The following is a 12528-nucleotide window of genomic DNA, read 5'->3' as shown; positions in this document are numbered from 1 at the left end:
AAAGTGGCAGTTGGTCAAGTCCACACCCCCACCCTCCACCTTGCCCCCCCCCTCTCCTCCTCAAAAGCATTTAAAGCTACAGACACAGAAATGGCACATCCTAAGGAAAGCTCATTGTGGGACTGGCTCTAGTGGCTGTAATTCTGCACCAAGGCTGGATTTTGGGAAAGAGACTTCAGATACAGTATTAGGGGACCACTAAGGTCTATATAAAAGAGACTTCAGATACAGTATTAGGGGACCACTAAGGTCTATATAAAAGAGACTTCAGATACAGTATTAGGGGACCACTAAGGTCTATATAAAAGAGACTTCAGATACAGTATTAGGGGACCACTAAGGCCTATATAAAAGAGACTTCAGATACAGTATTAGGGGACCACTAAGGCCTATATAAAAGAGACTTCAGATACAGTATTAGGGGACCACTAAGGCCTATATAAAAGAGACTTCAGATACAGTATTAGGGGACCACTAAGGCCTATATAAAAGAGACTTCAGATACAGTATTAGGGGACCACTAAGGTCTATATAAAAGAGACTTCAGATACAGTATTAGGGGACCACTAAGGCCTATATAAAAGAACCTTCAGATACAGTATTAGGGGGTCACTAAGGTCTATATAAAAGATACTTCAGATACAGTATTAGGGGACCACTAAGGCCTATATAAAAGCATCCAAAGAGCACCATGTCATGGGACCTTTAATTGTGTGTATGCATGTACAAATGGGATAAGGGAGGGAGTGTGTGCAATCGTGTGCCCTTATTCATACAGTAAATCTCCTGCTGAATGAGACACTTGAGAGTGAGACATTATAACAAACACCGAGGTCCTTGTTGACAGGCAGCGTGGAGACGAAGGTTGGAAACTGCGATTAGACAATAGGGCGACATGACAGTCTCTCAAAGACCCGTTTATATGGTTGCCCTGCATCACGGGGCCCTATTTACCTCGACAGTCAGCGATGACAGTGAACATAAAGCATCAGAGAGGCCGGTGACGATATGGTATCCATGAGTCAATACACAGGAACGCCTTACCCAATCTGCAGTGTCCTATAGCTTCTTAAAGTGGGCTAAATATAGATCCTAGATAACATGCATCATACCTGAAATACAACCTACAGTAATCCTCTGGACAGCGCCTTACTCTGCCAACAATCCTATTTGTTTTTATGTGGTTTGAAATGTGAAAATAAGGTCTTCTGTTCCGAATTTAGATGTAGACCACATTTGCAAAAACAGACATGCTGCTGGCATCAAAGTAAGCCACATAATAAAGGCTCCTTTTAAAACTCTGAGTCATCTCAACACCTTTGCTTACAAACAGCTAATTACCTCCGCCAAGGAGGTCCTGTTTTCTGCTCGGTTTGTCTGTCTGTCAGCAGGATTACAGAGAAACGACTGGCCCAAATTAGTTTTCTTCTTCTAGATAATTTTTTTGGCATTTTAGCCTTTTGTAGACAGGAAAGGGGGGAAAGAGAGGGGGAAGACATGCAGCAAATGGCCGCAGGTCAGACTCGAACCCTGAGCCGCTGCGTCGAGGGCTGAGCCTCTGTGTATGGACGCTTGCTCTACCAGGTGAGCGACCCAGGAGCCCACTACTGGCTATTACATTTTGGAGCTGTTCCGGATCACGGGGCTGATACACAAAATTATTTTTCACTTTCAACCACATTGCAAGACAGGGCATTTGTGCTGCATTCACGTAGTGTCGGAATAATCGGAAATAAAAGATTAAAAATTAAAAGAATTTTGAGTATCTAAAACTCATTATGAACAGTGTCCTACTGCAAAAGACATATTGTAGCAGAGACACACACACACACACACACACACACACACACACACACACACGACTTCTCTGTTTCAAAAGGAATCTCGATCTCTCCTCAACCTATAAGCTCAAAGCACTATTTCAGAAGACAATTGCCTATATCTGTACTGCTCTAAAAGGAAGTCTTCTGTGCTCTCAGTTCTGACCACGTCATAGTGTCTTACATAACTTTTGGAGGAGTTTGCAAGGCCAAGCAACTAGCCACATTTGAAGTCTGTGTGTGACAGATTTAGGAGAAAAGCTGCTCTGCCTGTCAGCGTTTTCAGACACAGCCCAGACCCATCACTCATTCCAAATTGATATTCAACATCCTTAAACTATCCATCAAGTTCTTTTAGTTCTTTTGTAGATTATTGTGAACTTGTGTGTGTTGTAGCTTTGCCGTTGAGAACGAGGTAGCATGCTAGCATGCTAACGGTTGCGGTTAGCCCCCTCGTTTCGGCTACTGACGTAGAAAGCCGTGCAGATTTTGAACAGCTCACCCGGAGACTGAAGGCAAGACCGTATCTCACTCAAAACAGCATGGATGGATTTTTTTCAAAGTTTGTATGCATGTGGAAGCACCAGAGACACAAAATACACCACCCCAAAAAAATCCCAGAAAAAGTGATTTTTTTCATAATATGGGCACTTTAAGAGAATAGCAGGGCCGGTATGTGTGTGTGCGTGGGGAGTGTGTGGTAGTTGGCGTTATTATGGAACCCACTGCAGCTCTAGGCAAGACCCCGCCCTTCAATAGCTTTCGCGAGCTACGATCGGCCACAGAACCTGATTTGTTCAGGTCCTATCCCCTGACCAATTGGCTATCCGAACCTTAACTACTCAAGGTCAATGCCTAACCTCAAACAATCAAGCTGCTTCATAGGGCGGGTCTTGCCTAGAACTGTAGTGGGACCCATAAAAAAGCGTGGTAGAGCGAGTAAGAAAGTGTCTGCGATTAGCTTCGGAGCAAGGACCGACTCTAGAGGCAAAGTGAGAGAAACACACCCCACGCACACACACACACATGCCAGCCTTGCTATTCTCCTAAAGAGATCGACGCACACACCAGCGCACAAGTATAAACTTCAGGCCACTTACGTATAGGCTACGCCGAAAGCTCTGCGTGGAGCCTCCGCAGGACCATAAATCACGCTGACCGTTGGCAATGTTTTTTAGCTGCAGCTTCTTCAGAGGAATCCATGCTTACGGGCGCTGCCATCTCCCTCTATTCCGACGCATTGACGCACATTATGCAAATCAATCGTATTTTTGCAATCGATGACGTCGATGTAAGTGAAGAGAAGGTGTTTGGCTGTTACAGGTGGGAAAGGTCAGAAGGTCAACCCAATGATTATTGATCACTAAACTCGGATCATGAACGACCGCAGGACATTTCAAGATTAGAGCACATGTGAAGTGTTCTTTACTGAGACAACTGACAACAAGCCCAGAGAGCTAACATCTCATTAAATACATTAATAGGTATGTCTTTATAGCATTCCTATAACCAACGATGACTATAGCCAGCCTATACCTCTGCTCCTGTTACCTGCTGATGGCTGAACATCTAGTAAAAACATTCAGTGATCCGTCTGACAAATAGATTTAAAATGTGATGGGAGAGAAGAAGGAAAAGGAAAAGGAAAGGACACCAGACAGCTATTAAGGTAATTAGATGAAAGTTAGTACAAGGTCAGCAGACAGACAGGGAGAGTATAATATAACAGAGGAAGAACAGAAGGAGAGAAAAAGACGGAAAAAAAGACAATACACAGAGAGATGTAGATGGAAAAATAGGCAGAGCATGACAGGCTGTGAGATACACTAAAAAGGAAACTAAGAAACAAATAGAAATATATAGGCAGTGAGGGAGAAAAAGGGACAGGGGAAGGAGAAAAGGAAAAGAAAGAAAAGAAGGATACTAAAGGAGAGAAAGAGAAAAAGGATAGAGATCAACGAGAACAGATAGAGCAAAAAAAGAAAGGAAAAGGAAAAAAAGGGAAGAGGAGAGGAAAAAGAGAGAGAAGCAGCAAGAATAGAAAGAAGAAATACGGTAAGAGAATGATGGAAAGAAAGACATAAGGCAGGAAGGAAGGAAATTATGAAGGGAAGAAATGAAGAAGAAATGAAGGCAGAAGAAACAAAAATTAAAGAAAAACAAACTGAACAAAACAAACAGAAGAAGGAAAAGAGGAATGGAAAGTGAAACAAGAAGATTAGAGAAAACAGAGGGAAGAAAAGAAGCAACTAAGAAATAAATGGTGAATGGTAAATGGACTGCATTTATATAGCGCCTCTATAGTCTTAGTGACCACTCAAAGAACAGAGGAGCGAAAGAAAGAGTGAGGCTGATTGAAACTAAAGTGGAACAAAATACAGAACGCCAAATGAGAAAAAGAAAGAACAAGTAAAATAAAGAGAGGGGAAGGTAGAAATAAGCAAAGCGAAAGGAAAGAAGACGCACACAGACTGCAATGGCTTTGATTGTCTGATTTCACACTTTACTGCCTGGTTTGAACTCAGTAACCCGGTTTCAATTAGCAGCAGTTCATTAAGGCCGCATGCATCCAGCGAACATCCAATAAAGCAAGCCTCTGGGTTGAAGTCAGACGTGGGCTGGCTTCCTCCCGCCGGGCCGTAAAGAGCAGGTGATGACAGTTCTCACACATGACTCAGTTGGTACCGTTTGAATTAGCGGCACAAACACGTGTGGTGAAATGCCACTAGTCTCACGCCCCTTCTCTTCAGTTAACCACAACACATAGAACGACACAGCAGCTAACCAGCGGGGCTAACGGCTGTAGACAGTCGGGGCCCATTTACAGGAAATAAACAACGCAAAACACTGTCAGACACAGTTACAGAGACAGCGCCTCTCTAACCCACTGCTCCGATACAGAAAACTGGCAAATGTCTAGTTCTTTAACAACCAGGGTTTCACTTTTTATGGTTGTTTCCATCATGTCTCTCAGGGCGATCCGATTTCACACACCAGCATACTGAGGGAACCACCACGGCTCAAGCTCCTGTGGGAACGGCTTTAACTGCAGTTCCTCTAATGAACACTAGATGCTGGCTTGAAAATATAAACTCCCAACTTTATAGTAAACAGGGAAACCCACAACAGAACCATGCCCATACACTAAAACAGTTTCTGCTTGCTGTAATCATTCATCCCGTTTATACAAATACCTTCCTTTCGTGCTTCAAATCTAAAAAAATCCACAATCCAATGGATTCGAAAACTAGTTTGAGGCTTCAGCAGTCTGAGTTATACAGTGGATATCTTCTAAAGTTACAGTCTTTATAGTACAAATGTTGCTCTTTGGGTTATTATCCCTCCATCGCAGCATTACATGTCATTTAGCTGACGCTTTTATCCAAAGCAACGTACAATTGCTAGTCAGAGGTCGCACACCTCTGGAGTAACTAGGGGTTAAGTGTCTTGCTCAGGGACACATTGGTTGATGTATCACATGGGAATCAAACCCAGATCTCCCACACCAAAGGCATGTGTCATGTCCACTGCACCATCACCACCCCACATCACCACAGCACAGCAAAGGACACAGAATTCTGAACCAAAAAGACTGTAACTGTAGAAGATGCCTTGATTTGTCTAACTCGGACAGCTCACATTAACTTTGGATACATTTTGAAATGTGGATGTTGTCCCCATCACTTCCATTGGAAGCATATTAGGATATAATCTCCAGACAACCAGTATGAACAGGAGGAATGATTACAGTGCCGTTGCAAAGCAGTTCTGGCGCGTGTGGTTTATTTATGTGCGAGTAGTACGTTTCCCAAATTCAGATGTTCTGGCTCCCAAACCCAAACTCAAAGCTGACATCAGTGATGCTACAGTACATTTAGGTTTTTCTACAGTTAAGACAAACAGTAGCATTACAATGGCCTCTGGTGTAAAAGAACAGAAGCCTCCCACACAAAAAATTCCATTCGAGGTGAATTTTTTAAAAGGGTTATGTTATGATGCAGATGATGCAGAATGAATCTTCATAACAACTTGTCAAATATGGGCATAACTAAGAATTGAGTCTGCTCGTTGCATTAATATGTTGGATTGTATTTGCATCCATACTTGTAATAAGTGTGTCATGGTAACATTGTTGGCGTAGTAGCTGTTAGGGCTGCACGATATGAGCAAAATATCTAATTGCGATTATTTTCAGTGATATTGCAATTGTATTCACGATTTTGGAGGGAATGATGGAATCATTGTTGTATTATTCTCATTTTAATTGAAAAATATAAAAACTAGATTTTATAAAATGTGATTTTTGCGAGGATCTGTACCAGTCTGGTAGTCTGGCGTCTGCAACACCACAATACTTGATTCAGAATGGTTTGACACATATTTTGCCTTTAATAAATATTGCCGCCCCCCGCCCCTGTGATTTGGATAAATTGCAATTAATTGTGCAGCCCTAGTAGCTGTTTAGCCAGTAAAAACTAATATAAGTTATATGTATATTTTATCCAAAAAATTGAATAATCAGCTACATTGTTGGTTTGGGTTAAACTCTCATAACACACTACCTCTATTTACAAAGAACCAAAAATTATGTATAGGCCCATTTCTGCAAATTGAAGCAGGAAGTAGCTCTGAACTATAGGATTAGACCTACATTATGTTACTTCACCCTTCGTTTTATACATTTCATTCAACCTTTTAGTTGGGTTTAACCCTGTTTAACATGTGAGACTTGTGATTCCTGCTGATTTTCAATTTTTTTTCAATTTTCAATTTCTTTATTTTTGAAAGGGGACAGTGAACATTAATCAACATTGAAACAATGTAAATGTTCCCGAGTTAGCTCAAAAGTGCTAATTTTCATCGGTAGTCCCCCAGCCAGATGTAAAACAGGCAGCCTTTAAAAATAATGACAAGTATAAAATCACAAGATAAAATTACATGCAACACATTATGGTTAATAAATACAATTCCAGTAAAATACTTATATAACATTTAAGTGCACACAGATGACATTAGTGCCCACAAGTTTGGCTCTCTACCAGCCATTTTTTTGCATTCTTTTTGAACGAAAAGAATGACAAAGACTCTCTAGTAGTTGCCGGCACTGTGTTCCACTGCTGAACTGCTCTTACGATGTAAAGCTGTTTCTATCAGTGACTCCCATGTCTGCATTCCACTAACTAGCCAGTGAGCAAAATGCTGTGATAACACCCCACGTCCGTCAGTCAGTCAGTCAGTCAGTCAGTCAGTCAGTCAGTCAGTAAAAAGCCTTTTCGTAAAACTTACATTCTCAAAGTCTGATATCCCTTCTAATTTCACATAATAAAATGTGCCAAACCCAATCTGGAAGTCAAAACAGAGCTGTACTAGGTGTAACCTGACCAACATTGTTAAAGGTCCCATGGCATGAAAATGTCACTTTATGAGGTTTTTTAACATTAATATGAGTTCCCCCAGCCTGCCTATGGTCCCCAATTGGCTTGGAATGGTGATAGGTGTAAACCGAGCCCTGGGTATCCTGCTCTGCCTTTGAGAAAATGAAAGCTCAGATGAGCTGTTCTGGAATCTTCTCCTTATGAGGTCATAAGGAGCAAGGTTACCTCCCCTTTCTCTGCTTTGCCCGCCCAGAGAATTTGGCCCACCCATGAGAGAGAGAGACATCATGGCTTTCAAATGAGCAAAGTGGCAGTTGGTCAAGGCCACACCCCCACCCTCCACCTTGCCCCCCTCTCTCCTCCTCAATAGCTACAGACACAGAAATGGCACATCCTAAGGAAAGCCTGCTTTGGGGACTGGCTCTAGTGGCTGTAATTCTGCACCAAGGCTGAATTTTGGGAAAGAGACTTCAGATACAGTATTAGGGGACCACTAAGGTCTATATAAAAGAGACTTCAGATACAGTATTAGGGGACCACTAAGGTCTATATAAAAGAGACCTCAGATACAGTATTAGGGGACCACTAAGGCCTATATAAAAGAGACTTCAGATACAGTATTAGGGGACCACTAAGGTCTATATAAAAGAGACTTCAGATACAGTATTAGGGGACCACTAAGGTCTATATAAAAGAGACTTCAGATACAGTATTAGGGGACCACTAAGGTCTATATAAAAGAGACTTCAGATACAGTATTAGGGGACCACTAAGGTCTATATAAAAGAGACTTCAGATACAGTATTAGGGGACCACTAAGGTCTATATAAAAGAGACTTCAGATACAGTATTAGGGGACCACTAAGGTCTATATAAAAGAGACTTCAGATACAGTATTAGGGGACCACTAAGGTCTATATAAAAGAGACTTCAGATACAGTATTAGGGGACCACTAAGGTCTATATAAAAGCATCCAAAGAGCACCATGTCATCGGACCTTTAAGACAGCAGTGAAAAAATACATCCCCTCCACCCTGAGGGCTGGGCGATGGGGAGAAAATCAGACGATCACGATATTCTTGACCAAATACCTCGATATCGATGTTGCGGCAATATTCTAGGGTTGACAATTGGTGCTTTAACAAAATATCTTCACACTTAGATTTTAAATAAATAATCAAAAGTAATGTGGATATACTGTCTAAGTGGGGAAAATGCAAATAATAGAACAGCTAGAACAGTCTGGTAGGTTCAGAAAAGTACATCACTTTACTGTAATGCAGCCTTTAAAACCAGTAAAAGAAAACACTTATGTCATATCACGATATTACCATATCCAAAATCTAAGACGATAACTAGTCTCATATCACGATATCGATATAATATTGATATATTGCCCATCTCTAACTCTGAGTTTGAGTTGCTTCCTTCAGGGCGAGGCTATAGAATACCCCTGGCAAATAAAAAGATCTACAAGGGCTCTTCTATCCCAAATGTAATTCATGTGGTACACAAATTACAGTAAACTTGAATATGAGCGTTTCGGATGTACATGATGTACAATTGAGAGATCATAATGTCTTCTGTTAATGTGACATTTTTATCTTGTGGACATGTTTTGTGTTTATATTTTCCTGGGTGAGACCTCTTCTATTACATTCTATTCTATTATAATCGCTCCAGTGTTTGGCACTGTGGTGTAAAAAAAAAACAATCATGTTTGTTCGTGACTAATGACAGTTTAACTAAAACATTACTTTATTTGTGTGGCCAACGTTTTAAACTTTTACTCCAGCAGAAACCACAGATGCAACTTGGAACCTCAATATGTTTTTTTTAATGAACATTTTAAGGAACATTTGAACTCTGATGGGAGGGCGTCTTTAACTCTGCTTTATGTCAGCTGTCTGAAAGTCATCCCTGTGAGGGGAATCCACAACTCAGCAGCTTCTCTGCACTGCTGGCTGCTGCTTTTAGCACTCAATCTCTCACTCAGTCTCTCCAAAGGCTCAAAGAATGAGCTATAACACTTACACATGCCAAAACATATCCCACCAAAGACACATGGACATCCAAACCGACATGTTTTTTAATGTTTCTGATTTTATTTTGCACTCGTCAGTCAGCAGCTGAGGACTGACGGGATGAAATGTGTTTGAGCACATCCGTGCAGAACTACATGTTGCACAGGGCATAAAAAAAAAAAACATTACACTGACTGACACTAAGTCAATAACGCAGCACTGGGGGCTAAATGGGCTGGATCTGTCAGTAATAAAGCACAGCCAGATATCTGTAGGAGAACTCTTCAACCCCGCGCGCCCTCCCAACAGTATACAGAAACAAGCACAAAGCAGCACACATCACGGAAACCCTCCAAACGATGACAGAGGGACTCCTTGGAGAGAGACAAGCTGAGCCAGACGGGCTTAGGAACACAGACAGACACACACACACACACACACACACACACCATTTCACAATCATGCACTGGATCAGATGGATGCATAGACACACACACACACACACACACACCTAAAGACACTCAGTGATACTGACACCACTATCGATTATCACTCATTCTCTAATTTTTTTTTTTTTTACTTTATTGCCACTGAGCATCAACATATCCAGATAAAAATCCCATGATGCCACATTTTTTTGTTTTGCCATTTCTAAGACCTGGAGTAAACAACAAGACCATCATGGGGATCATTTGGACCAATATCATGTCTTACCACATGGAATGATTATTTTGTACATAGTCCCTACAGTCATTTGGTCATTTAATCCATTCGTTATCAAGTCCATCACTTTCATCAACCCAGTCACAGTTAACAGAAACACACGCAGAGGAGGAGGGATGTCTTGAAGACTGGTCTTACCCTGACAGTTGTGTCCGTCGTGGGCCAGCATGAATCCATCGTAGCAGGTGCACCTGTAGTTGCCAGGTATGTTGATACATTCATGGACACAGCCTCCGTTGTAGTCATTCTCACACTCGTCCATGTCTGAAAGAGAAGGGTGGTTTTGTTTGATTCAGTTGTTTTAGGTCATCACTGTGCTTGTTATCTGCACACATTCAGTCAGTCAGTGGTTAGAGAGGATAGTTTTCTCTTTCGGGAAAACTGCTGGTATTCCAGAGGTCACTGCCTAATTAAAAGTGCAACTGGTTTGGTCGAAGTTTGTGAATTGTTCAGGGCTTTCTTGTCGGTGGTGCACAATGTTGCACAGTCCTTGCTGTCAATCACTGGACACATGACATTTTATATTTATATTTATATTCAATGCATCTCTGGTGGAGCTGTAATGTGTACAGGTTTGTTTTAAAGCGGTGACGCCCAATTTATGTTGAAAAATAATTCCTGAAAATACTACAATTCCACACTTACATTCAGTTTTAAAATGACTGAATTAGCTAAGATAAAAAATATATAAATAAAAAGCTTTTAACACATGCCCTGTGACAGGTGAGTGCCCTTGAAACTTTCAAGATTGCAGAGGTTAGTCATGTCTGGACATCAGTCAGAGCAGAGAGGGAAACACAATGGCTGTAGGAGGGAAGAGAGATGACAAAAAGAGACGATGCAGCAGGTTACTGCGTCCTAACAGATGCAGATGATGATGATGATGATGATGATGATGATGATGATACCTGTTTTGTTCTAATACAATACTTTTAAAAAGGACAATTCCAGCGCAAAATGAACCTAGGGGTCAATGACATATGTGTACTGAGTCGACCGTTCTCTGGGACTTGTTCTCATGCTAACCGAATGAGTCCGTAGCTTGAAACAAGCTACCAAAAACCGGTTATTAGCTGCTAACGCTAGTAGTCGGGGCAGATGGTAAATCGCTTCTATACCACTAACAAGGCTCAAAATGAGGGTCCCTACATGTAAACCAAAGCATTGAGAGAAAGGACCCTCAGGAAGGGGGGTGGCGGGGGTCATCTGGGTGGGGAGTGAGGAAGGAGAGGAAAGTGTCAGACGGTGTTTATTCGTCTGGGGATGAGCCCTCCCCACCTCCATGCTGAGCCAGCGGAGGTTTTCGCAGGAGCGGCTCACAAGTGGTTGCCATGCGGAGCCACTTAAACAAACAGTCCTCCCCCTCTGTGTGAACAGCAGGAGATCCGGCAGGCAGCAAGGAAGACCCCGGCCCACACCCCCCCCCACTCTGTACTGAGGATGACACGGTGCAGGTATCTGCCTGAGCGTCTCCATTCTGGCACCCAGGCGTTCTGCTGGATGTGCCCATGGACCATCTTGTTCTCTCCGTCTCTTCCTGGCGCCAAATAGCATGTCAGTTTGATGAATACAAACTCACACACAGTGACTAGGCCAGAACCGGCCTGCCAAAGGGTCCAATCAGGCCCACTGGATGACTTTGCAAAGTGTGAAAATTGCAGAGAAGTCATTAATTCCAATTCCAAATTTACCACTTTAATCTCAGAGAATATCAGAGTTCTTTTTCCGTAAATTTGCAACTTTAATCTTAGTTTTTTCTCTGGATATTACCCCTCTCTCCCAGGTCTGTAACATTATTTTTTTCCTACAATGGCCTTAGAACGCCGCTGTAGCAGAAGCGACTTGCGTTTGCCAACATCAAGCTGACAAGAAACTCTGTGGCAGATACAGTCTCTTTCTGCAGTGGCTCACTGGTCTGGCCCACTTGACATCAAATTAGGGGGATGTGGCCCATGAACTAAAATGAGTTTGACACCCCTGCTCTACAGTGTCACTCTACAGTGTGTCCACCCAGATCATTGTCCCATCCTTTGCTCTCTTCCTTGCTGCCTCCTCTCATTTCATTTTAAACCTGCTGTCTTTCAACATTCCACTTACATACCTGCTAACTAAAATGCCTGTTTGTTTGCCTGCCTGCCTGTCCGTCTGCCTGCCTGTCTGTCTGTCAGTTTGACGGTCTGTGTCCTTCAGTTATTCCAACAGTTTGACAGCTGACATCAATGAAGCTATTTTGAGAATAAAGTCAATGAGAGCAGCGCCCTCCCCTTGCAGGTGAAACACTTATATATATTATGTAATCCAATGGTAAATCACAAACTACAGCTTCATATATGGAAAAAAAACTTTATATTTACATACTAAACATTACAAGATGTAATAGTTTTTAACAATCACTGGCAGTAACTACAATTAGCATTCCACATCCTCTCAGTGTGGAATAGCCCCGGAAGCATGCTGCCATCGTAAGACATTAAAACTCTCCAATGAAATTGAAAATATCTTATGTGGCAATTTGATGTGTTTGGTGAATGTACTACAACATTGAGCTGTAAGGTAAGAACTGAAAAGCCAATTTTAAAAGTAGT

At 42.0% G+C, this 12528-nt stretch overlaps 1 protein-coding gene across 3 annotated transcripts in view; it reads right to left on the bottom strand.

The window, feature by feature from the left end:
- scube1 (signal peptide, CUB domain, EGF-like 1) overlaps positions 1–12528 on the bottom strand; it is a 122219-nt gene that overhangs the window by 84931 nt on the left and 24760 nt on the right. For all 3 annotated transcript variants that reach the window (XM_039792167.1, XM_039792168.1, XM_039792169.1), the window contains one exon: positions 10082–10207. In XM_039792167.1, the coding sequence (XP_039648101.1) occupies positions 10082–10207 (126 nt within the window). The remainder of the gene's footprint in view (positions 1–10081; positions 10208–12528) is intronic.

Source organism: Perca fluviatilis, chromosome 23, assembly GCF_010015445.1.
Source record: "Perca fluviatilis chromosome 23, GENO_Pfluv_1.0, whole genome shotgun sequence".
NCBI classification, from domain to species: Eukaryota; Metazoa; Chordata; class Actinopteri; order Perciformes; family Percidae; genus Perca; species Perca fluviatilis.
Note: the sequence above shows the minus strand (reverse complement) of the source record. Positions and strands in the feature narration are given on the sequence as shown.